Source organism: Ixodes scapularis, unplaced genomic scaffold, assembly GCF_016920785.2.
Source record: "Ixodes scapularis isolate PalLabHiFi unplaced genomic scaffold, ASM1692078v2 PGA_scaffold10__122_contigs__length_95168666, whole genome shotgun sequence".
In the NCBI taxonomy this organism is placed as follows: Eukaryota; Metazoa; Arthropoda; class Arachnida; order Ixodida; family Ixodidae; genus Ixodes; species Ixodes scapularis.
In genome coordinates this window covers 9,869,855-9,897,147 of record NW_024609836.1, presented here as the reverse complement: position 1 = coordinate 9,897,147, position 27,293 = coordinate 9,869,855, and the positions used below count along the sequence as shown (strand labels likewise).

Here is a 27,293-nt window from a genome sequence, read left to right as displayed (position 1 = left end):
TTCACCAGCCACGTCTTGATCGGCAGTACTTCGAAATGGAATCGTAGGAAAACATTCTTGACTGCCGTTCGGACAGGGTATCTACGTAAGCGCCAAAATACATCCGATTTATCCGCACTTTCCGGAAAGCTGCGATAGTGTGGGGGCGGTATGAGCACATCAACTGTGTCCCAGTATAGAGATTTCTTTTTAACTTTCTGCAGGTACTCGTCGGAAAAGCGGGCTCGGAAATATTCCTTCGCCACTGCTATTTCCTGGTAGAACTTCAGAACACGTTTTACACGGGGTGACGCATCCATTGCGACAGACAACGCCGTTCATTTCAATCATCTGGCATGCTTGGTTTTAGAAAAATAGATTCCCGAAGGAGCGAGGAAGGGCGACGGGTTTTTGACAATTGTCATTTGCGCCATATTTAAAGCGCGCTACAGCCGAAGCTATTTATGGTAGAGGTGTTAAACTTTTTAAGAATGATCTATATATTGCCGCGCACCAAGTAGGCAGCGCGGCCGTAGCCTAACGGTTATCGCGCTTACCTCCCACGCGAAGGGCCAGGGTTCGATTCCTGGCCGCTGCTACGCATTTTTGTTTACACTCTAATGTGATGTTCTGGTGAATTCGAGAACCGTCTAGCTGATTCGAGGTTAGAATGTTCTCCGCGTCGAACCTTCTACATCGAATGCTCCAGAAGCCAACGCGTGTACAAAAGTGGCTCCGCCTGGCAAGCAGGATTCAGTTTCGCCCCAGCGTTCGACTCTGCAGCTACGCCGACTTCGACGCCCGCGACGCTCTGTTATTATCTCTTGTACCCCTTTTATTTTTGGCACAAGTTCGCCGCATTAAACGTTTATTTATTCCTGTTTATTTCTTGTTTATTAGTCGCCACCCGTGACAATATAGCCTAAGTGAGTGTCGTCTTAAGATATGATTATTGTTTTTCAAGACGAGTTTCGAATATATATCCAAACATGTACGTACCTACGGACAATTATGCCCTAAACTTGGTAATTTTTTTCGCCAACATTGTTTGGGTATCGCATTTAAATTAACACCAGAGACAGTACATATCATTACCATCTGCAGAATACAAAATAATGTATTTATTGTGTTTTTTTTCACGTTGAGGAATAAATTAACTCATGGGGGAAGATTTCTAAAAATGTTCAAATTCAAGGCGTCATAAAAAATATATATTTTTTTTTCTCATTTCACGCTCTTGGGACGTGTTCCTTTTGGTCTGTACACATTTTTGGTAGGAGAAACTTGTTTCATAGTTCTGGGCCTCTTAATATGCAAGAATACAACACTTCCGGCGGGTTCTTAATAGTTTTTCTCTCTCCAGCTTTTTATTTTTGCATTTATTGTTATGTTTATTTATTGATTATTTTTTACCAATGACACAGTTATTTAGGTCGAAAAGACATAGCTTTGAACTTTCGAGCCACCGAGCATGTGACGAGTAGTGCCTCCTGACAACGAGTTTCTAAAGGCCTGGGCCGGTTTGCTGATCTTGCGGCCGCGGCTGCGGCTGCGGCCAAGAGGAATTTTTCTGTCACGTGACCAGCTCCATGGGGACAAGGAAGTACCTAGCGTCCCTGCCTAATGACGGAGACATCCGTATCGCTTCAAGCACAAAAGCCTAATTTCGCTCGCAGAAACTGACTGCAGGGACTTTCAACTGGAGTCCAATTGACCGCCCCCTTATACTGCAGGAGCGGCAGATAAAGTTACGGCCAGGATGGGTAAAAATGATCCAAAATAAAGGAAAAGCCACTCGAGATGAAAGCGGTGGCAGAATATCTATATATCTCCGCCAGCGCCGGCGTCCTGCGCTTTCTATTGTGGTGAGAAGCGCGTGACGCCGTTCAAAACGGTCGCAAAAAAAAAAAAAAATTTAAAAAAATGAGCTCCCGTGGAGCGTCTGCAACGGCTTTCACCGGCCGTGGTTCATCTGCTGAAATGTCCCAGGATACCTACCGAGTGGTTCTGCCGTCACTGCCTACAGGTACTGAAGTTTTGAACTCTGTATCCGCTCATTGTGACATTACCGGACGCCCATACAAGATTGACGATTTTCGAAGAGAAATGGAACGCCACGCCGTTCTAAACAACCTCATTGGAGCCGGCGCGTACCAGATAAATCATGTTTGGCTCTTCACCTTCAACTCCCTGACAGCGAAGCGAAACATTCTGGAAGCCGAGGAACTTGTGGTGAAGGAAAAAAGGTGCCTGCTCATCGATCCCGATAAGTGTGAGGTACGAATACGGCTGCACTGGATACCTATTCACAAGAGCGACGACACAGTGCGGAGGGCCCTAGAGCCTTATGGAAAAATCAACAAAGTATCCCACGACACATGGAGGGCGAAAGGCTTCCAGAATGTTCAGACGACGACAAGGCTGGTGGTGAGAATCAACCTAAAGGAAGGCGTCACCAAGGAAAACCTTCCGCACCAGCTGCGTCTGTTCGGCAGCAACGTTCTCGTTCTTGTCCCCGGAAGAGCGCCTCTCTGCCTTCGATGTAAGAGAACAGGCCACATCCGCCGAGAATGTCGCGTCCCTCGCTGTGACAAGTGCCATCGCTTTGATCATGAGCAAGAGGATTGCATCCGGACGTACGCCACTGTAATGCGACGGGCTCCCGAGGAAGACAACTCTGAATTTTTCATAGATGAAGAAGAAGCTTCGAAAGTCGAAGACGGAACGGGGCACCCAACCACCACCCATACCCAAACACCTTCAGGGGCTGACAAACGAGACGCATCGCAAGACGAAGACAGCACCGCATCGATTCTCGAAGCTGACAAGACAGCTGCCTGCGTCGGAAACGGCACAGACATCGACAAGGTCGCTCCAGGCTCCTCTAAAAGCCAGCGACAGAAGACAGTCGACGGGAACGACCTCTCCTTAGACGATGCCACCGAAGTTGACTCGGAAATGGGCGACAGCTCGGATCCCTTCAAGCGACCGCTAGATCGCGTCGAAGAGGAAGACCCCGACCTTGAAGGGCCTGACTGGACCAAGCAACAAGGAAGAAAGAAACGCAAGCCCCGAGCTCCACCGTATGGCCAATGAGAGCAAACCTCGCAGTAGGTGGTTGTGTTCACATAGAGAACAGTTACCGACAGTTCTTTACTTTATTTGAATATTTACTCGTGTTTGCCGCCACAGCTATGAATTATGTAAGTTTTGCGTGAATTTGTTGTAAATCGCTCTTTATTACAAACCTCCTCCTCCGCCTCAATAATGTTTGCATCCAAATTTCCCATTTTTTTCTACTATTTGCTTAACGCTGGGTACACTCAATATTAGAGGTTTAAATTCTACTTGTAAACAGTATCAGCTATTACGTTTGCTTCACGAAGAGCAAGTAGACTTTTTAGCCGTATACAAGAAAAAAAAATGTCGGAGGAAGAGCAAGTTACGAAGGCGCTACAACCCTTTCTTACTTCGTACGAAGTATGTGTAACGCATGCAGTTGGCACGGCAGGAGGCTGTTTTTTGTTCCTTAAGAAATCGGTCCCCCTCTCTGATGTAAGTCTCATCACCGATGCTCATGGACGTTTTATAATATGTGACTTTAATTTGTGCACAGTGGCAAATTATTTGTGTCTATGCCCCGTGTAAAGTCAGTGAGCGAACCCTGTTCTTCCACGATATGTCACACTACATCAAATCAAATCGGACCACTGTATTACTGGGTGACTATAATTGTGTATGCGATGCAGGTGATAGATTTCGAATAACGCGTAATAACGATGTTAGTGCAAATCGTCTGAGTGAAATAATAGCAGAAAACAATATGGAAGATGTTTTCCACATATTGAGGGGAACTAAAAAATTTCAATTTACGCACTTTCAAGAGTCTTCGCACGCACGCCTTGATCGTGTTTATGCTTCTGCTGACATTGTACATAACATTAGCTCTTATTGTGTAAAACCGGTGTTTTTTAGTGACCACTGCCTCGTAAAGGTCGCAATTGGAGAAAACAAAATTCCCAAGGCAAAGTTTAATTGGCGGTTGTGGAAGCTGAACACCAGTCTGCTTAAAGACGAAACATTTGTAGCTACAGTAGATGACCTGTTAAGGAAAATAACAGAGCAGAATGAGACATGTCCAATGGGACGATGGGAGCGGTTCAAGGAGCAAGTAAAAATGTCAGCAATCGAGAGATCGAGCACGCTGAAGTGTACGCTCGGGCAGAAGAACGAAAACTGCAGAAGGATTTACGCACTTTGTGCGAAGCTGAATGTGAATGCCCTGGTTGGGGGAGCAAAGGATATCGCGAATGTCAAATCACGTCTCGAGAAATTCCAGAAAGAGCGATACGAAGGCGCTGTGATACGCTCGAGGACACAGCGGTTTCTCTGTGGTGAGCAACCCACCAAACATGCCTTAAACGGGTACGGAAACCAAATTCTAGAGCCCATCTCTTTGCTTGAACATAAAGAGGGTTAAAATAGGACTTCACCGATATCAATATTCCGTAGGATAACGCGAGAAAACGAATTTTAAAATGAATAAAACGATAACCAAAAACCACCTCGTGGATGTCTGTGAAGCTTCGATGGAATGTCGTGACGACAACATGCCCGTAAGAGCAGCGCCACAACGGGAAGTACGGTCACTCATAGGCATTACTTAGGCCTGGACGTAGTACCGAGGAGCGTCGGTGAAGAAAGCAACAGCAGAGTTGGCCACCGTTCGTTTTAGTATCGGGTGGTCTTTCCGGCAACGCTTCTTTGGGGTGGTTTGGAGATTGTGTACGTGCGATGCGATATTCACGCTACGAAATGTCTGTTTAAACGGGCCCGCATGCCCACCTTTCCTGATCACGAGATAGCCGCCTTCGTCGACCGCATCTGATAACGAACTCGATCACAACTACCGTCGTTGCTGAAAGGCGACGGCCCGTATACGGCTCTGCAAAGCGGCGCGCGTAAACAAATCCCTGCGGCGCTTTTCGGGGATGCGGGAGGGAGCCAACGTCCAGGAAGATACGTTTGAAGTAAAAGAGTGTCAGCTAGCAAGATCCACGTAAATACCTGTTCGCGCTGAGCAGAACCGCACTGGCATTGCGTTCTTGGTAACCGCTTCGGGAACGGTCTTTTACAACCGATTTTATGAACCGTTGGGCCTTTAGACAATCGCAACTCGATGCTGACGAGACGCTCGGCTGAGAAAGATTGGACCAGCATTGAGTCGCTCCCAAAAACTGCTCTCACTCGACATGTTTTGGCGTATCATGTCGAAATAAAATGGACATCTAAAAAACGTGTACGTACCCAAGTTGCGAAGGCAATCCATATGGCTTTTATTTGAGCTCTATAACACACACACACAAAAAAAAGGAGATCGAATCGAGGAGAGTGTCCCTTCTCGACGAGATCGTTCGTCACCGCTGCATCTGAAAACAAGCTAGGTACGACGAGGGGAAAGACTGGCCTTCTTACCCCAAATTATAGGTCAGGGTTCAAACTATTCATTCGAGGAGGGTCCACAGAGGTCGCGTGGGCGTATTCAATTCATCAAGCCAGCCGATCGTGTGCAGATGGTCTTGCCCCGGATCGTCGAAGTGTTTTGATAAGCCTAGCGTCTGTGGTGGTCGCTTGGTCGGTGGGTCCTTGTCGTTGTAGCTTTTTCAGGTATCCGTGGTTCTAGCGTTTGTCTCCGCCGCGGCGTTCAGTTTCAATTACTTTTTTTTCTTCTTTTCTCTCGTTGGGACGCGCACAGAGAGCACATAGAAATGCACGTTGGTCGTTGCGACGACGTAAGCGAGCGATGTAGCCGGCGATGTAAATTTGATCATAAAAAGTGCGTAAAGCTTTGTGGCTGTCGTAGGCGTGGTCGTAGGATCTCATCGTGCGAAAAACTTGCGATAATTTTGCTTCGTGAATACGGCACTTTTCTTAGGTTTTGCTGTAAGATCGTTTTGCGAATAAGCTCTGTTACCTGTTGCGGACAACGAAGACAAGAGAGACGGGTCGCACAAATACGACTCTAGGCAGAATCGCTTCTCGGCCATCATGGCCTGGTGATGTAGCGGCGTGGCGGCATCTTCGTCCTTATTAATGTCATCTAACCACCGCTCTCGTCGCGTTGGTCGGCTACCATTTCACTCGAAGCCGCTCCGCCGGCTCCGCAATATGCTACTACAGCCGTCGGGCACTTCGACTATGCGAGATTGTAACACGCTGACGCCACCAAGTGGCAAGACTCGTAACTACGGTACGCTTGGCCCTCCGAGGCATGATGACGTCAAGACCGCGCCGGATCTCCCGAGATGCATCGCGCTCTCCGACGGCTGATTTTGAAGCGCTCGCCGAAATCCAGGTATCTAGAACGAAAAATATAGCCATCCGCTTGAAATATGACTATGCGATTACCAATTACAGGTTAATCTGATTCCATTTGACTTATCTCTAGGTGTTTCCTGTATATTTTAAGTTTCGATTCAGTATCTCTTTATACTACAATAAAATTTCGGCGCTCATTTTTTTGGTCTATATGTGTTCAAAAGAGCAGTATCACATAGAACATACCAATATCTTGTTCAAAAATTCTCGAAAAGGAATTTTAAAACGAATTAAACAATTATCAAAGAGCACTTGGTGGATGTCGCGAACGCCTCGTTTGTAATGCTCGTCTAGGAACCTTGACAGCTAGTGACGGAGGTTGTCTCATCTCCGGCCACGACGAGAGAAGATGGGAAGGAGGAACTCCCCTCTTCCTGAGAATGCCTTTTGTGTGTCGCAGAAGTCGCTATTGTCCCCCTAGAAGGTTATAGAAGATTAACCCGTCACTCAAAATTCGTACAAAAGCAGCCGCTTCGGTGGCTGGAACGACTAGGCCGTCCTCTCGACGTCAGCCTCGCCGTAGCTTTGCTCGTCTTGAGACGACCTACGTCACGATTGCGTTGGATGTCACGTGCTCTAAGCTGGGCCTTCTCCGAGCGCTTGCCAGAGTGGGCCGTTTATAACAAAAAATACAGCCACCAGGCTCAAAATACAAACGTGCGATTGTCATTTACGGATATTGTGGATCATATTCAACCTATTTTTGAACACGACGGGAATATTTCAAATTTCGTTGAAATATGCTTTGTCCAAAGAAATCCTCGAAATAGACAGAAATGGTACCATAGCTACAGACAGAGCAAGCATTGAGGATGCCTTTCTGGAGCATTATCGACGACTTTTCGAGCTCACACCAGAACGACAAGAAGACAGAATTGACGAACTGCTGTCTTTTATGCCGAGAATAGATGACAAAACAAAGGAATGGCTGGAGGGATCCATAAGCCTGGAGGAAGTCGAAAAGGCAATAGGCGACCTGCCCGGTGGTAAAACTCCAGGCCCAGACGGGATTTGTTCAAGTTTTTACAAGAAATTCAGAAAAGTACTCGCTCCCATTCTTCTCGCTGTCATAGAGGAATCTTATAAAAGAAAATCATTACCGCAATCTTTTTCTAGAACGCACACTGTGCTAGTTCCAAAATCAGAGGACGCCGACAAGCTACGACGTGTAGAAGGTTATCGACCAATAAGTCTATTATAAGATATTAGCCAAAATACTCAATGGAAGGCTACAGCACGTAATTTGCGAATTGGTGGGTGACCACCAAACGTGTGGCATAAAGGGCAGGACGATCCAAACGAACGTTCACGTAGCCAGAAGCATTTAAGAATGTTGCACAGAAGAAAAAAAATCAGATTGCCATGCTTCAGATTGATTTAGAAAAAGCATTTGACCGCGTATGCCATAAATTTCTTTGGGCCATTTTGCGGCACATCAACATTGGCGATGTTATTTATGAAGGCGTGCGAATTGCATATAGTGGCTGTTCTACGCGACTAATTGTAAACCGTAGCGTAACTTGCAGCATCCCTGTAATTTCCTCAGTACGTCAGGGTTGCCCACTCTCGCCTTTATTATTTGCGCTTTATCTTGAGCCTCTCTGCTTGAGCGTTGCTAACAACAGAAACGTTCATGGATTTACGCTTAACTCCATAGAAGTCAGGGTATTGGCTTATGCTGATGATGTAGCAGTTTTTTGCAGAGACAAAAAAAGTGTAAGCAGCGTTATTGATTTAGTTAAACACTTTTGCGAAATTACCGGTGCGGCTGTAAATTTAGAAAAAAATGCGCAGGCTTTTGGCACGGTACATGGGCCACAAAGCCCTCAGAGTTTGAAGGTATCAAATGGAGCTCAACACCTACGAAGTACCTCGGTGTACCACTCCAGCACATGCGTAATTCAAGTGTTTACTGGTCCGAAACCACAGCTGAATTGAAAAAGCGGGTATCACGGTGGCCAAACCGCGACTTATCAATTTTTGCTAGAGCAACGGCCTGCAACATATTTCTTCTTGCTAGGCTCATGTATGTGTTTCAGGTGTTGCATTGTGCTCAAAGTGTAATGAGGAAAGTTCATAGGATATGTGCTACATTTATCTGGAAATCAAACTGGGAGCCAATGAAAAGAAATAACCTCTTCCGCCGTAATCCTTTAGAGGGATTAGGTTTATCGCATTTGTTTGTCCGGCAGCTCGTGTCGCGATTCATTTTCCTACGGGATACTGAACAGCCTTTCATGCGCGCGGTGTTTCAGACGAAACTGGCCGGGCACTTGCATTCCTTTTGGTCTCGAGTCATGGCGAGCAGTCAACAAGAATTCTTGGATTTCTAAAGGAGGTCGTTGAAGCATACCGTTTTTTGGCGGTGCGCTATTCCAGAGAATATTTGTCTTGCATAACTAGAAATGTTTGTCCAACGCCCTGTATGACACTCTTTTCCCGGAGCCTTTGTATCGTGCGCTGTACAACCAGGAAACCGGTCAGGATGTTCTTTGTCGAGTCAAGAGAATGGCAATCCAGCCACGTGGCAAAAGTTTTTTTTTTTTTTTTTTTTTTTCAAATTTCATACCTCGACGCTTCCCGTGAAAGTGTGGCTTCACGAGAAAGGTATTTTTGTTCCTTGGACCACTAATTGCTTGCTGTGTAAAGCCCCCGAAACTATAGAGCACGTGTTTATTTTCTGTTGGGATGCCCTGTTGTTTTGGGACGTGTCACAGAGAACCTTATAAAAAGACCTAAAAATAACAGCACATTCGATCCGTTTTCTTCCGATTACTTCACAGGAACTTGTACCGTACGACCTTATAAAGTTAATTGGCCTGTACAGCATCTGGTGTTCACGGATGGCGGTGAGGCATGCGGACCTTAACCCGCGACCGATTGAGGCATACTTTATAGAATTTGTGACTGAAATACGTAGTACCTATGCGCATCAGGATACTGTACCTGAGTGGGTTGGGATGTGTGAGAGACTCCTAAAGAGCCCCCTACGTATTAATTGATATGTGCTAATCAAAAGACTGTACGCTTAGCCTGAACGTGTTTGTGTTGTGTATGCTCTAATAAAGGTAAAAAAAAAACAATTTCTATTGTGGTCGAGAGGTTAGAGCGACGGTACTTGTCTTCACGGCGTGAAAGTCCCGGGTTCAAATCGCGCTAGGAACTTCTTTTTTTTTTTCTATTTTTGTATTTTTTGCGTGGATTACTTTTTAACTGTGATCCTTTTTAGGAATCATCCACTTGCACTACTGCGCCTTACACAGTGTTTACTGTTAGTCCCACCTGTTCAATCGAAACACCGGTAAGTGCAGTGGCTACCGTTTATCTACAAACGTTGGTCGCTGCAACCTGTAGTTTATATTTGCGATGACTTTAAGCAACTTGGCTGTCGTAGTCTGTTGGAATATACAGCAAAACTTTTCGTGGGACTTTCGATTTCGATCGTCATTACAGGTGGATCAGATATTAGCCTTGGTGAGGGAGTCGAGAACGAGAGCTTTCTCGAACAAAATACGACGCGGGGAGTTAGCTGACGTAGGTAAATGTTAAACATGATGATGTTGCCCAAGCCTCGGGTAAAGTCCCTTTGTTTAGCTCTCTCTCATGCTTATTGGGCAGTCGCAGGTTTCTGCTGGGGGAGTTCTATCGACATATGTTCAATATTTCACCCGCACACGGATGGTGCTAAACATCTAAGGGGCCGCTGATGCGTTTGTTCTAAGAATTTTTTTTTTTGCACACTGGTATATTTGAGCGGCTATAAGGCAACAGACGACTTAAAACCTGCAAATAAATCACGGGTTGTCAATTGCTTCCTTCGTGAAATAGCAGATGCTCACAATTCAAGCTCGCGTTTGATTTCGTTGCTTGCGGGACGCGATTTCTATCAGAAAATCTACTTTTTCTTTTCCTTTCGGTTGCTCGACACATCGTAGCAGACGAACCCTCCGTCGTCTGCTCCCGCTCCTCGACGGAGCGAGGCATGACGGGATTGCATTTTGGCGCACTCCCGATTTCCTCAGTGCAGCGAGTGCATGCACGCGTGGGGTGCCAGCGCTGAAACGAACCCGGAGAGTGCAACCATTCGTGGAGTGCCGGCTGAAACGAACCCGCTCCACGCTGCGAGTGGGCATGCGTGGGCACGAGTGCCGTGAAACGAACCCGTTATTAGTATCAACGCTACTAGAACACTCAGTTGGGAAACTCGCCGTCGAAACCTGGGCCACTGGCGTCCACCAAGACCGAGCTAAATGCGACAACAGCGCCACTCATTATCATTTGTCTGTACTGTGGTCACCTTGAGCTTTTAGAAAGCATGTTTTTGTGTAAAAACAAACGGAAAAGACTTTTTTTGTATGAATTTTTTTGGAGTTTAGTACAAAATGAAGGGCGCGTGATGTTTTTATAATCTTTAGTTTGCAAGGTTTTGCGGAACAATTACTATTGTTTTTATACAACCATGCCTCAGCGGTGCTTTCAGGTAGCGCGTCCCGACCTAGGTGCATTGTACCTTCCGTAGTAATTCGCGGCGCGTCCGCTGCGGAGGCGGGGGTGGCACCCATGTAGCCTCTTCCGCTGTATCTGTTTCGGCGCCAAAATTTCCGATTAAAGCCAAAATAGAAGTAATGTGCAGTTCCTCGAGTGGCCGCTGCGGGAGAAATGGCGGCGTTGTGTTCGCCATTAGCTCGGTTCTGGAGGACAGATCGGGGCCACTTTTTCAGAGCCGTCTCTATGGCTGTTTCTATACAAAACCGAAGTGGTGCAGTTAAGTGTGAGGAAGATTACCGTAAAAGCACTGGACAGGAGGCGTAAGCCGCCACCCGATTTAAAGTGTTCAGCCGTATCCACCGATTCGGATAGGGAAAAGTGGGAAAAGGCACAAAGCGTTTGCGAGTGAAATGAGTATGGTGTGACCCTAGTGTGGTGCCTAGAACGCGTCTCCGACTTCTGTGTCCTAAAAAGTAATCCCGTGATACCCTCCCGATGACGTAATTGAAGCGTCTTGTCGCCTGCCGCGATCCTGGCGATGTCACAGCAGGTTGTGGTGCATGTGGCAGACGCCTGTTCAGCTGCAGGTCTACACGGAAGCTTCGGCAGCTATAAGATTTCGGACGCAGCGACGACGGCAACACCCGCACGCTGTGGAAAAAAACATGTGAACTGTTTTGTTCGATGTCGGGTTTGTGTGGTGTATTGCATTCCTCTATCCTGTGGCAAAATGTACGTGGGCCAAACTGGTCGCTGTGTTAATGAAAGGCTTAGGGAGCACCGTGTCTCTCTTCGAGCGACTCCGTCGGGCCACCTGGCTGTCCACTGTGACAGGTGCGGCTCCTCTCCAGCGGTCGGTGACACAAATATTTTGGGCACGTATAAAGAACAGAGGGCGAGAGAGATCTTGGAGGCCTTTCAGATAGCTTCTCGGGGAGAGGGATGCATAAGCCAACCCTCTTTTACATTGACTGAGGCCGAGTTGGCGTTTCTAAAGACAACGACACGTGTCAGCACGTAAACAACGTGATTTTACAGTTTTTAAGATGTGTAGTTTGACAACAAGGAGCTGCGGTGCGCATGAGCGATCTGGGGGGGGGGGGGGGGGGGGGCCGGGGGGGGCCGGATGCTTTTTGTGTTTTCTGAGGTTCCAATAAAACCTATCAGTTGCAAGTGAGCGCTCGTCCGTCGTTTGTGTTTCTTACTCTGCCCTCGTCTTTTGTGCGCTTTTAAAACCAAGAGGAATAACTACCAACTAGCCCAACTTTCCACTCTACTCCAAGTGTAGCCCGACGTTCTTCCATCCATTAGAACAGACTGGCATCGTGGTGTTGGGTTTTCAATTGCTTTCTATAAAAGGAGGCGAACTACGCAAAGAGATAGGTGCTGACAATGTTGCTGGACGATGTCCTACGAAAATGGCAACCGCAGGAAGCAAGGGTCACGGGAGAGGGTCTACGCATGCGCAGGAGGGCGGCGCGCAGTAGCAGCGCCCACTGACGTTGGCAGAGCTTAGGGCGTGCGCTGAGTTCCACGCATTGTTAAAGGCTATTCCCGCTATCTCAACGATTGGGCACGAACCACTATCAGAATGGCATTGATTGTCACGAGTCACAAATCGAATGCCTTCTTCGTGTCCAATGTATGATCAGCATTTAAATATCAACACAAAAGGGATCACAAAGCTTGATGGCGCACTCCCGAATCCAGGGGATATCGCATTGTGCTCTCAGCTCCGTCATCTAGTTTTGCGAAGGAGAAACTGAGAGAAAAAGTCCGCTTTTATCCTTGGAATTCCGCCGCCAAAGAAGACGCTTCTATGGTCTGTGGCGTTGCGGTCGAGTATTCTTGGACCCCACTGGTGCAGGCAAGCGGGTGTCAAGTGAGAGATGCAGATTCACGGAGGCGTGTGAGTTAGCAAGAATGATGACCTGCGTGTCTCTCCTTAGGAAGATTAACGTAAGAGCAATTGATACCTTAGCACCCTTTGTTGATTCGCTAGAGTGCCTCGATACCCTGTCCGTCTCATATCAGCCCTTCTTGCAGCCAAGGGCAGGCCCGCAAGTCATCATTGTCGAGAATGTCGAATTTCGGAGATCGGCCAATCACAGCTGCGCCGGGCTTCAAGCTTGAGTCGGCTCGAATGTTTTATGTCATATATTCTTAACGTGATTTTAAGTAGCCACTAAACTCTATTTTGTTTACTTTTAGGAATAATATATAAGTATGCCCGATTTGTTTGAGTTACGAAGCATTTCGGGTCACAACGCAGCATTTGTGTATGTTCGTCATTAACGCGTAATTAGTGCTCTAATTTCGGTCGCCATTATCTTTAAAGCATATGAACCTTTATTGTTTATACAAGCAGGTAGATCGTAATCGTTACCAGGGATGGGCAATATTTCAAATACAAGTATTTGAAATACGTATTTTAAATACTTTGTGTATTTTGCGTGTGTATTTAATTACAAATTGGTTAATGTATTTGACTTGTGTATTTAAATACTAAAACCTGGGTATTTCAAATACAATTGTAATTAAATACAATTTTGTGGGCGAAAATACATTCCTCAAATTTATTGTCACTGTCCAGAGCAGGAAGACGTTCTGCACCGAATGCAGTGTCTCTCGATCAAGCACAAGCGTTTAGTGACTTTGTGATTACGGTGTTAGTCCAGGGCAAGGATAGGGACGAAATCGACGTTCACAGGCAGACTGGCTAAATAAGTGCCTGTGACAACCTGTGATGCTTTCCAGCCTGATTTTCATTCATATTTTTGCCTGGAACATTCTGAATGCGCGGGGCGTCCATGTTTTCGTAACTGGAGCGGGTTGCAACAATCAAAAATTCTCCAGCTAGTGCTGCGCGTCTTGGTCGTCTCGGTTTTTTGTTGGTCTATACCAAAACGTAATCGACAAAAAAGCAGCTTGAAGCTCTGTATTTGTTTTCACCTATTACGTCCAACCTGATTATATTTTTTTGTAATTATTTTTCGACTACGTTACTAGAGCCTCGCACACTAACTCCCGAGTGTGCGGTGCAAAATTAAAAAAAGAGATACCCTGCAGAAACCTGTTGCAGGTGCCCTGAAGTCGCTGACCCGAATTTTGAGGAATGTATTTGGAAAAGTATTTGAAGGAGACCAAATACATTTGGTTGTATTCGTATCTTGTACTTAAATGCTTTTTTTGGAAATGTAATTAGATTTGTAATTAAATACATTTTGACGAAGTATTTTGTATTTGTATTTCGATACATATCTGCATGTGTTTTGCCCATTCCTGATCTTTATAATACGGATGTTCTTGAGAAAAACCGCTTTACGGCCTCACCAAACCACCAGACCGAACGAAAGATGGCTGCAGCATGCACAAAAGTAATAATTGCTAACGCATAAAAAAAATAATAATAAAAAATTTTTTAATCCCACGCAAATAAATTACGCATCGCAGGAAACTCGAACTCAATGACAATGTGATGCTAGTGGTCGGGATAGAACGCGAGAGTTTGAGAATTTGTGTGTGCGTGTGTGTTGTTTTTTTGAGCCCATGTTTGCTAAAGCCTAATATCGTCAAAACAAGAACTGAAATTGTGGACGCATGTGACATGTATGTAATCAAAAAGCACTTGGCAGCAAGAAGACGAATATTGTTTTCTTTCTTGCTGTTTTTTTTTTCGTTTGTTTTCTACTGCAACAATTATTAAAGGCACTCACAATGTCATTTTTTGTTTTTTTGTTTTCACGATCGATATTAGGCTTAGGTGGACGTTATATGTAAAAAAAAGGGGGTCATATTTTTTTATCCAGGTGACGAAATGTTCTCAAACTTTTGTGTTCTACCGCAACCGCTAGCGTCACCTTCTCACGAAGTTTCAGCTTCCCTGCGATGCTTTGTTTATTTACACAAACAAAAACAAACGCGGACTTTTTTTTTTTTTTTTTTACCGGGGACACTAGGTTTACTGAAGTTGGAAAGTGGTTGCCTCCGCACGGCATCGCGGGAAACAATTAGGGTCGTCGTTGGAATCCCATTTCACACAATACCCTAACAACTGAAGAGCAGACGATCGCTGCTTTCGCGACGACCGAGGAAAGCAGACGACCCATTCGTTCGCGCCACGAGAGACCGTTATTTTTGGCACGGCGTCCGCTCTTGTATTACTTGAACGACTTAAACCCAGGCGAGACTTTCGCGAAAACCGAGACACTTAACGCCCGCTCAAAGAAAACAAACGAGCGAAAAAAAAAACGCAAAAAAAAAATATGACGTCACGTTGTCGTGGTTATGGGAAGAAGGGGGTTGGGTTTGGGCGGAGTTCGTAGATTAAGGAGTTCTAACATACGAAAGCTAAATTAAAAAGAAAAAAAAGCGAAAAGTGGGTAAACTGGAAAACCTAAAATTGTAACTAAAAAAAGAAAAAAATCTTGAAAGAGCTCATCATGGTTGAGAGCACTCAATAGTGGCTTACGAAAAAAGCAATGTTCTTCCTTTTTGTTTTTTCTTAAGAGTGCGTAGGCGTGCATTGTCTGCGCACATTAGTTGGTGGACCTAGCGTTCCTTAACCTTACCTGTATATTTTACCCGGGCTAAATTACTGCCGCAGTGCATCATTAGACGTTCGCTAAGAGCGACATTGAATTACGACTGCAGTAAGACGCCGCGGCCTCATTCAGCAATGCAATGCGTGGTTCTAAGTTAAAGACGCTTAATAAATAGGATGTTCTCGGTTAATACGTGCCCGCACAAATAATAATTAAAAAAGATCAAAGCTTGTTAGTCGAAATTGCAGAAAACCTAAAAACGCAATTTTAGAAACGCGCTTAAATAATAATAATAATAAAAAATGCCTGCAGGTTTCGTCCGATGCTGAACATGGACACCTAAAAATACCGAACATGTGGGGGAAAATAAACCCCGAGAAAACACCCCGAATGAAGAAAAAAAAAACAATTCGGAAAAATCAGAACCTTAATAATGAACCACTAGCTACAGTTGATACCAGCCATTTAATTGGTCAATGACGTCCCAGCGTTTCACCGCATTCGTGTATTGTTTTGCGTAGACTATTAGCCCCGAGAGCGAACACAAGCGTCGCTGCGGTCGCCGCGCCCTGATAGGGTGAGGTGTACCGTGACGTCAGGGGGAGGACTCCGCTCCGCGATCTTGCATCGGCTCGCTTCCCAGCACCGGTTTCCTGGTTTGGAGTTGTGTGCCGCAAGCTCTCCGAAGAGCTGGACTTCGTTTACCTGGTGTGCAAGACGTTGAGTTAAGCCGATATTGACGTGCTTCCGTACATTTTATAAGCCTGCTTGTCTCTTTTAACTTTAAAATTGGGTTAAAGATCCCGAAAGCTATCGGCGGAGGCAATTCCGCCGATGTCCCTCCCCGTTCGTCCACACGACACAAGGCAATCTTGCGAGGGGTCGGTGAAACGGTGGCGCGAGTGTTTCAGACGCTGGAATTCTGTTCCTTTGCACGTTTATGATTTAAGACGATATTACATTCCGCTTTCAAGGCATTTGAAGTGGCATTTATATCATGGGCCTTTGGGTGGTCGGCAAATTAGCTCGCGACCCTGACTCTGCGCTGCCACTCTGCATGCGCTGGTTCGCAGATGTTTTAAAGTCCCTGCGTCTGATGATCTTGAAAGTGCTCGTGAAACAGGGTTGTTTTCAATAAATGTAGCTTCTTCGTGAATTAATTATATAGTTTACACACGCATGCAGGCATATTTCTTAGAAGCTGCACAATTACTGGAAATTAGTTTGTATGGTAGCAGCAAAAACGGCCGAATTGCCCCCAGTTGTCCGTACGATATGTATTGAACTGCCAAACTATACACGGCAATAGTGCCGTAATATGCAATGTTTATACTTTTTCCTGACATTCTTTATTCCAGCCTTGGGTATTCCGAAAATACACCGTTTAGTCTGAATTGTCATTTCCAATTAAAAGAAACACTGCTGCAGGTACCCAAAAGCTTCCTCAGCCTCCAAACTCCCTAGAGCTGGACCCTCTGACATCAGAGGAAAACAGGAGTAAAAGCAAGCATTCGAACGTCTGTCCAGTGGTAGATGCAGCACTAGCAGCAGAAAATGTGGAACCTGTGAAGGGCGACAGTCTGCGTGAGAAAAGCTTCTGGTATTTTAGCTTCAGGACAATTCGATTTAAGTAAAATTTCAATTTTAGGGCTTAAGGGGCTAATAACGAGCTAGACACCTTCGCTTACGTTTGTTATACATTACTTGAGAGTTGATAGAAACAAGTCCACAGATACCACCCGTGTAGTCCATTGAAATACTATCCGAATCCAGCAAAGGTCAAATGCGAGCAATGTATATAACAAATGTTCCTTGTTCTTTTTTTTTTTTTTTTTTTTTACTTTGCCCCTGCATTTGGCAGTCTTACTTGTAATTCTCTCTTCATGGCCCAGACTGTATTTAGCATGTTCCTCGAGCAGCATGCACCTTTTCTGCTTCGGCGATCTTGTTTAAAAACAGAGATAAAAAAATGCATATCCTGCCAATTCATTCAGACCATCAGCAGCATTTATTGTGCGAAATGTAAATCTATAGTGATGCTCCTGCAATTGTGGCCATATTTCTTTATTTTCATATACCAGCTGTGATTCATGCGTTGCCTGCCCTGTCAACCGTGCTTAAAATGTTGGTTGAAGTTTCGCCTGTAGCTACAGGCCATACCTCAATAAAGCCTCATATAAAAATTTACACTTCCTACGAAAAACACGCCAAAAAAAATTACATAGAAACGAGCGCGCCGTCAGCTAGCGTCGTCACAGCCTCCACAGGGCGAGCGGGCCGAGTCGGGGAAAAATTCTCTCCTCGCCGTGACGTCACCCCGGTTCGCCGTAAGGGGGCGCCACGCGAACTTCTCGGGGCTAATACTCCGTGTCACCAGTTGCGTGCAGTACAGGCGAAGGAAACGCCAGGCGAGGGGAGAAAGGGCAAGCAATGAAAAGGCTGGGGAGGAGGAAAGAAACCTCCTCGCCCCTCTAACGTTCCTAGTAATCTCTTTCCTCGCCCTCCATTACCCCCCTCTCCCCTTCCGCCTTCCTAGTGCTCGCCCTTTGTCTTCATAAAGATATTCACTTGGTCTAGTTGATGATACATTGTGTCGATTAAAAGCGCTAAAAAGACGAGGACCAGTTAATTAAGAAAGGCTCTTGGCATGTGTGTGCGTGTCTTCTTTAATTGGTCCTCGTTTTTTTAGCGCCTTTAATCGTCACCACTTTCTATCTTCGCCTGGCCGTTGCCTTCGCCTGCACTGCACGCAACTAATGACACGGGGTATAGGGTATATTCACTAGACGCCATATTTGTGGGTGCTGTCTAGAGCGCATGCTCAGAACGAGCCCACATTAATAGGCTACTAAGACCGGTACTCTTGATGGTGCGGAATGCACGTTGCAAAAGAACTGTGGAAGCTCGCCATCAGCACGCACTCAGCATTCGCGCACACAGCTATGGCCGCCAGTGAATACTCCCTATAGTCAACACCATGCGAGATACTCGCTACCTCATTTGGTCTGGAGAGCCACGATGGAGTCCGCGTTGCACAGGGGAGCCATACGAGTAAAGCTTCTTTTTCGTACGTGGATCAGTCAACTACGCGTATAGCAGGCTATGTTGCCTAATATTAGTAGATTATTAACAGTCGCGCATAGCGTATTTCTGTATAACACATAACAGGGTGTGTTTTTTTATGCTTTACAGATTTATTTAAAATGTCCGTGAAACTTGCAATAATGCGGTTTGTTGAGGCGAGTTATACGGCCGAGGGGACATAATATAGGCACGGTAAGTCGGCTAATTGAGTAGAACTTATTCTTTTCTATTAGTGAAAATAAACCTATGGTTTCAATTAGAAACTGCCTGAGCGTCGTCGGAAGCAACTAAATCAATCAATTTCAGAAAGACTTGGAGCACGATGGAGCGCCAAGGTTACCATTCGTGCATCAGGAGACAGGCTATACGGAGAGCAAGTCATCTGCTTCTTGCGTTGCGGTGACGTCAGAACGACGGCGAGCTCTGATTGGCTTTGATTGAAAGGATAATGGGTAGGCTTCAATGCTAGATGCCTCGAGGTCTAGCCACTTTTTCCTTTTTCCAATCAGCCAATAAGAGCTCGGCGTTCTGACACAGTCACCATCGCAGTCCCCCGTGCAAGAAGCAGACAGACTTGCGCTTCGCATAGGCAACCTGCAATGCTGTTTGGTTTGGCGCCATCTAGCGACTGAAGCAAGAAATATTGGGTACCCCTGGGAGTGGCGGCTGCATTGTTCAAACGTGAGCTTTTACTCTGGTGGCGCCGCTGAGCCTAGCGTCCGAAGCAAGAAATACTGGGTATCCCAGGAAGCCGTGATCGCGTAACGTGCCAGTAGAGAGGAAGCTACGGCCCTGGCGGGCCAATCGGAACGTGACTGCGTATCACCGGAGCGCGCCTAAACTCCGAAGAAGTATCAGGCTTTTCACCGCGTCATGCTCCAATATGTGTGCGTTGCGCTCTTATACGTCGCGCATTTCGAAGCCTTCGGCACGCAATGTGGGGCTTATCGTTCGCCGTGTGCCAAGTTACAACGAGACAGGGTATAACCGTGCGCTCTCACCCTGCTGGCGCCGCCTGGCCGTTGCCGGCTGCCTATAGGTTTTTCCGTCTCTCATCATCCGCGTTTTCTCGCCGCCAGCCTTCAGCGCGCCACCACACTTCCTACGCGCTTAAAGTCTTCTTAAAAATTACTGTGGTTTCTGGTGACGATCAGCAAATTTCTAACGGGAACCGCGTGTTTATTATCGCAGCTTAAAAAGCTGATCAACAAATTTGAGTTAATTATTCGACTCATCATGACAATTAGATCTCCCTACATTATGTCTTCCTGGGCGTGTAACTCACCTGCGCAAACCGCATGAATATATAGTTTTTACGTTTTTTTTAAGTAATTTTAGAACGTAAGAAAAATCACCCCGTATTTTTATAGCTGCCATGTAGTTAATACTAGGCGCTTTTCGTTGATCGTTTCCCACGTCCGGCAACACTCTCCGCTACCAGTTACGAAACCAGGGTGTAAGATAGACAGGTGGGGAAACGGTCCATTGAAGCCTACCGCAGTGCCGTGACCGGATTGTGTACTCGTCTGCTTGCGGGTACCCCCGATTGGCAACAGATGGCGCTGCGGCGAGAAGAAAAAAAATTGGAATCGGATTTGCATGGAACTCTATGGGACAGTGCGCAAAATCAACCGAGAGCACCCGGAGTGAGAGTTCGCGGTGCTCCCACATAGATGGCGCCACAGAAAAAGAGAAAACCGAGGGGGACACAATCTGGTCGCTCATTTAGCTCTCGTTTCCCCACCTGTCTATCTTACACCCCGCCCGGGACTCTGCGGACGAGGCTATAGAGACGCGCAAACGCACTGGCCGCGCCTTCGCCGCGGAAAGCGTAGTGGCACAGCGGAAACTATCTACGAAACGACGTTACTGTCTCTTAGATGACGCGGCGCAATACGCAGGACTTAACATGAGGCATAAAAAAAAGAAGACTATATATACGAGGTAGAGTAGCCAGAACCGGCGCCATTTTTTATAGTACAGCGCAGGCACGTAAACGAATTTAGTGATATGGCCGTTAAAATAACAATACCCCAGCCAAGAAAGCCACGACGCGAGGCATTCTTATATTAAACAAAAATCTATCTTCCACGGAGCCAACATAAAACGCGCCGTTCCATTTTCCGCTGACTGAGAGCTGTGCAAAACCACGTAAAGAGCTTTAGAGAGGGAGAGAAAGAAAGAGAGAGAGAGAGAGAGATTGAGTCCACTGTAGGCACAGAAAAAATTCACCACCAGAAGTTCTTTTTTTTAATTTTTACTTAAAGAAAAGATTTTTTTTTTTTTACTACCGCTTATTGTACTAGTCTCAGCTATAGACGCTCTACACACGCGCCAAATTACAGCCGCCATTGCTGACCTTCTCTTGTCTTACCGAGATGCCGAGCAACTGAAACGGTCGTTGACGATCCTCTACAAAAGCCGATGCTTTAGAAAAGAACACAGTTGAATCTGATATGGCAATAACCTGGCCTGCTATGGTAATGATGAAGTGAAATAAACGAAATAAGAGGAAGCAAAAACTGAAGGTCAGTTATGGCGGCGTCCATGCACACCTGCTGCAAAGCGTCTATACTGACACCTTGCCCTAGCACCATCGCCATCAATGAAACCGGAGTGGACTTTAAGGGCTAGCACAAGACGTCACGCCATTAGCCCATTGAGACGCGTATTGAGTAACAGGTTCGACTAATTACTAGCTCGCATGTCTGAAGGCCTGGGCAAAATTAATAGAGAATTTTTGTTTTGTTTTTAATAGTTCGTTTCTCATTGGTTTCCTCGAAGAGCTAGGCGCGTCCCACTGCTCAAGCTCAGAACGTCTATGCCAGGGCAGCACGACACTCCAAGCTCCTTCACGGGGCCCAATTCTAAAAGCCTCTTAGTAACATCTACTTGGAAGAAAACTGTGCAGTCGTCGAGCGCGATAGAACGAATTCTTATTATTACCATTAACCGCTAAATCAGGTAAGCGTGGGCACCTTGCACAGAGCGGGATAGCTATCTGCTCTGGCTAAAGCAAGTTACTTCGTTATTGTAACCTGAGTAAAGCAATGCGAAAGCAGTAAAAAAAGGGTATCGCATCGAGAATCGGAGTGTCTTTCCCACAATATCGGGCTTTGTGCGGCAGAGTACGCTCTACAGGAGCCACTTTTCCCCCTCATATTCCACGGTTGGCGGCCGGCGAGCGAAAACCGACGGACGTTTTCCACAAAAAAAAAAACAAAAAAAAAAACACTTTTTTTGATTTTATCCTGAAAAACGAAAATAACGACAGCTTATATATTAAAAAAAAAATGGACTTCTTCCAAAACCGACGCGCCCCATCGCGGCGAAATACCACGCAGTGCACTCTGGGAACTAGTTTGCCACACAGTTTCGGTTTCGACTGAGCAGCATCATCTCATGCTATCACGCCGCCACAGAACGCGCTGCTTGCGTTTTCGATTATCTGACTTTTCACGAACGTACAATACACTCATTATCGAGCGATACAAAACGAAGACCGGGGCACTTTCCTTGGTTCCCGAAACACCGGATATTGTGCGTGCGTATACAAACGTAGTAAGTCGTGGCTTAGTCACCTCACCCCACGAGTGCATGTTTGAGCTTAATTTCAATAATCCCGTCTAGTACCAGTGAACTAGAGCTGAAATTTGTTCATCTGGAGCCTTACACGTATTTTGTTTGCCAAACGTCCGCTTCTTGGTACTTCATTGGGCGAAAAGCAAGCCGCATCCTCACAGGGTATCAAAGTTAAGGCCAGCGTTTATGCATGAACTTTTAAGAAACGCAATAAGTTCGACCTCACTACTGCACAAAAGTTGCTATGATGTCTTCCTCGTGTCATCATATATCTCCCACTCAAATTTTATGCTGATAGAAGATTAACTTTTCGCAAACGCTGCGATCGGCTAGCTGCGACGGAGGCCCTAACAAGCGTCCCCTACTCCTCGCTAAGCCTTTTTGGACGAGCTTTTACTGACGCCAAAGATATGTGCCTGAACGGTGTGTCTGAAATTATCTCGGCATACTCAGGCAGCAAGAAAGCAAACACATAGCAAATATTATGGCCATTAGCAACCGTCAAACGCGATTTGAATTCGTTCGTTTGGCGCACCGCATAGGGGTTCATGCCCGTCCGGCGCACTTCCGGCGAACGGTGCGACATTCTTCACACAAGTGCTCGACTTTTGCTTTCTGAAAACGGTCTGTATGTGCGAATTTGCCTGTATGATTGCAGGATAACTTTATGCGCTTATGCGATGTTGAATATTAGTGGAATGCAAGCGCGTGGGGACTTCACTTCGTGCAGTGCTGCGGGTCAGTACAGATAAGAGATAAGAAGTGTGTTAAAATGGAGCTTTTCAAAGGCGCCTCCGAGTTTTACCTCGCATACTCAGGCATATTCAGAAAAACAGTAATTGCAAAAAGTAATATTTCGTCTATGGACGCACGAAACAAACAGACTTCCTGATCAACAGAACTAATGTAAAGGCGCGAGCTCGATTGAATCGTACACAAGCAAGATCCCCGAGCGTGGCAGCGTCGAGATTCCCAGCACTGGCTCGTCCACATACCTCGATTGGAACGCTAACAGGAAGGCTCAAGTACAAAAATACAACAAGCATGTGTTAAGACAAGCTATACGTCTCAGGCTTGTGCTAAAGCTTCGAGGTCTGGCCATTTAGGTTAGTTTAGAGACCACAAATGACGCTCTTGGGGCCAGAAAACATGAGATAACGGCCGTTAATAGTCCACGCTCTGTGTATGATCTCTTGTCGACGTGTCGATCGAAACCGAAACCATGCCACCCTCCTCCCTGGCCAACTAGTTCCCAGAGTGCAACGCGCGCCGTGTTGCATGCAGGGCTTTATGGAAGTAGTCATTATCAGTGGTGAAACCACTGATCTCTATGACAATTGTCATAGAGATCAGTGGGTGAAACCTAGCGAAACCGCTCTTCATGAGTTGAAAGAGCTCTTGGTGTGTTAAAAACCTTTCAAGAGTGTAAAAGGATGTCAGGAAACAAACAAAAGAAGACGAAAGGAGATTAAAATGAAAAGTCAGATTATTTAATAAACACAGGGTAATGAGCAGTAGTATTTTTTTGGCAAATAAGAGGTGTTTAAAAGTATAAGAAATTAAAAATTGTACAAGGCTCCACCTTTAAAAACTCAGCTCTAATCAGGTTTTTTTACATAGTCGCTAGGTGGGGTAAGCTACCACACATTTTTTTAAGGTGCAGTTGGTGGTGCTCCAGTGGCTCCAGCCGCTACGCGCTGACGGCCTGACGCGCCCTCCATTCATCGATTGCAAAAATGGCGACGCGCATGTGGTTTGTGTGCCGTGCAGCTCAGGGGGGTAAAGGTGGGTGAGGAGGAGTGGCAAATCCCGTGCGCCGACATCCTGGGTCCCGAGTGAACGATCGCAAAAGAGAGCGACAGAACACGAGAGAAAGAAAGCAACGTTTCCATCACTGATCTCTATGACAATTGCTGGATTGCGCTTCCCCGCTTGTTCGCTGCAGTGCAAGTGAAGCCACCGGGCTTCACTCGCTTGGGATACGATTTGCCGTTTTTGCTAGCCTTTGCTGCGGTTTTCCAGCGTGCTGACGACACGTTTTCTACTCGTTCGTCGTCATTCGCCGAACAAGTTTTTTGAAGACTCTCTGTATTGTTGAGACTTGCCGTTGTGAACACGTGGAAAACTTTACGAAAGTGCAGTGTCGCAGGAAAAAGGCACAACGCGTCGAAAGGAAGGGCTGGCGGCGTGTTCAAAGCTTCCTTGGCACGCCGAAGTGCCGTGTCTCTGTGCCTTCGCACGCTTGGATACCGACCAAGAACCGACGCCGTGTGTATGTGTTCAGCGAGTGCAATGTGCGTGAAGCTGTTCGTGCCTCTGGATCAGCGTCTTTTCCCCTCGCGGTTTAGGAACGAGCTTAATCCAGCGTCCACTAGCGACGGAAGATGGGGAGAAGGTACGTCTTTTTTTCGTCCTAAGACGATTTACACAATACCGTGCACAACAGCTCATCACTGATCAGTGCTGGCTTATTATCAACCTACGCGACTCGCCTAATTGTAATTGGTCAACAGATTGTACACGACCATATCGGCCGCGCTTCAAAGATTTTCATTCTCGCCGTCTTGTACTTTTGCTTTCGAAAACCCCCCTGGCTCCACGTACAACGTTGCCCTATTCGTGCTCCCACGGAATCTATTAGAGTAGATTTGGGACATAGCCATGGTTAATATAGTACATAAGAATACGTACAGATCTCCCCCTTTTATTGATAGCAACTCACCGGAACAGCTGGACGATCCAGAACTCCGCGGCCGATATATATAAATGATCTAAAGGCATCTACGCGCGACACACGTTCAGAACTTTGGCGCGGCGTCAATTCTTGACCGGTATCCAAGCGTGCGAAGGCACGAAGATGCATCACTCGGCGTGCCAAGGAAGCTTTGATCACGCCGCGACACCGGCGACACGTTTTCGACGAGTTGTACCTTTTGATACGGCTTCACGCACATTGCACTCGCTAAACACATTCACACGGCGTCGGTTCTTGGTCGGTATCCAAGCGCGCGAAGGCACAGAGACATGGCACTTCGGCGTGCCAAGGATGCTTTGAACACGCCGCCAGCCCTTCCTTTCGACGCGTTGTGCCTTTTTCCTGCGACACTGCACTTTCGTAAAATTTTCCACGTGTTCACAACGTAAAGTCTCAACAATACACAGAGTCTTCAAAAAACTTCTTCGGCGAATGACGACGAACGAGTAGAAAACGTGTCGTCAGCACGCTGGAAAACCGCAGCAAAGGCTAGCAAAAACGGCAAATCGTATCCCAAGCGAGTGACGCCCGGTGGCTTCACTTGCGGGAGCGGCAAGCGCGATCCAGCAATTGTCATTGAGATCAGTGGTTGCCATGGTAAACACGAAGAGTGAAAACTCTCAGCAATATAAACAGTGATAATTTAACGTTGTAAACTAAATTCTGAGCTATTCTAACGCTTATAAAAAGCAATAAAGTCATTACGCTGCATTAACTTCCCTTCTGTCGAAATCTCGGAAATCTGGTGGTTGCGCAGTTTCGTATTCCTCAACCGCGCCCAGCCGCGCCCCACCGGCGAAGCCGGGTATATGGTTTAGTTTAGTGTTAACGCGAGGCCCGGTACATCTGCGCGCTATGCAAAAAGAAAGCTTCGAAAGGAACGCGAATATCTTTCCACCGGTAAGTTCGTGGATTGTTGAAGTTCACGAAACTGCTCTGATAATGTAACCGTGTTTGGGACGGGAGGCACTCATTTGATCGAATGACGTTTTAGCGAACGCCCACGTTTCATCGAATGACACTTTAGCGAATAGTCGGACGCCGCGAAGCGGCGTTTTCGGGTGGGCCAAGTGAGTTCATATTTTACTAATGAGTTGCCGCAGACTGTCGCCGCGAAGCGGCGTAAAGCGCAGCGCGACGGATGGGTTAACGCGCGCCCCCGTTATTCGCTAAAACGACCATTCGCTCAAATGTCACCGTTCGCTAAAATGTCATTCGCTCTTGTGATATGGACCCGTTTGGGACCCCGAGGGTCTGCCTGCATGATCCGCCGCTTGCGGCAGCCAGAATGTATGGGAAAATGGCGGACCTTTTCCTCTAGAGTTAGTATGTATGATCTCTATGGTGCAGCTAGAGCGGCGGCGTTTTTCCCGAATTTCGTCGCAAATACCTTCTCACTGTTTGTCCGAAGTTACAAGAGCGCAGTGAGCTTGGACAAAATCTACCCGGACAGCGATCTAAATCACGTCAAGCCCATCGAGGCCCCGCAGAGCACCAACGAAGTCTTCAGTGGCTACATACCCATGAACCGTGTGGACGTGCGCGAGAAGAACCCCGATAATCCTTTCAGGGTGGAACTTCGGGTGCATCTGGATTCTGCCGACTGGATTCCTCAGTCGGGAAGGGAAAGGCTGAAGAAACTCGCCAAGGTCTACATCGACGCCGACGGCAAGTTGGTCGTGTCTTTGGATAAGACAAAAAAGAAACTCGTGCACGTCGCCGACTGCGTGGACAAGTTGAGGATTATGGTTCGCGAAGCCTGCAAGCCTCCCCCGGAGAACATTCCAGAGACGAGGTTCACGCTGAGGGCGAAAGCAGAACGGACGGCCGCCAAGAGGTTACTCGTCCGAAAAGACGCCGTCAAGCTCACTTCGTGATACATGGTCCAAACTTTCGTATTGTCGTAAATTAGGTGTAGACGGACGATGTGCTTCGCAGATACCTCGTCTCTTTGCCTTGCGCTCTAAATAAACTCAGAGTTATCGCTGCATCACTCGCGTACCTGCTCTGATCGACGAGCTTCTTTCCGGTTCCAATCTTTAGGTGTTTTTCGACCACCATTTCAGGTGGAAGTGGGCTGTCCCTATTCGCACTCCGAGCGCGGATAGTGGTGGGTTCTTTTAAGCGCGAGACACATGGACGGCAAAATCGTCCGATCCGACGTCCGATCCGACAGTCCGAACGCCGCTCCGAATCGCCGCACGCGACAGTTCGAGACACACGCTTCCGACCTTGCATGCGACACGACGATCCGTTCAGCTCCGCCCAGGACATCGAAGCACTCCAGCGGAGGTCCGCGTTTACAGATCTCTGGTCCCAGATTGACGGTTTAGCTCACACGAGCGAAGTTAGAAGCTTGTTCTTGTTAGTTAGCGCGTGCATTCTTTTGCCGGGGCCATCTTTCTCGAACGGGTCAGCCGCCAGCGAGATCCTCGCGTCCGGCTTCCCGCGCCCGCCCCGTTTTCTTATTCGTCCCGCCATAC

General features: G+C 46.7%; 1 protein-coding gene and 1 pseudogene across 1 annotated transcript; both read left to right on the top strand.

Moving 5' to 3' along the window:
* The first annotated feature begins 2,358 nt into the window (after positions 1-2,358).
* Positions 2,359-3,093, top strand: LOC120836648 (annotated as a pseudogene).
* Positions 3,094-26,138: 23,045 nt separating this feature from the next.
* Positions 26,139-26,744, top strand: LOC120836615 (peptidyl-tRNA hydrolase ICT1, mitochondrial-like). The gene has a single exon (XM_040205615.2). The coding sequence runs from the start codon at positions 26,139-26,141 to the stop codon at positions 26,685-26,687; it is 549 nt and encodes a 182-aa protein (XP_040061549.1). The 3' UTR covers positions 26,688-26,744.
* The last annotated feature ends 549 nt before the right edge of the window (positions 26,745-27,293 follow it).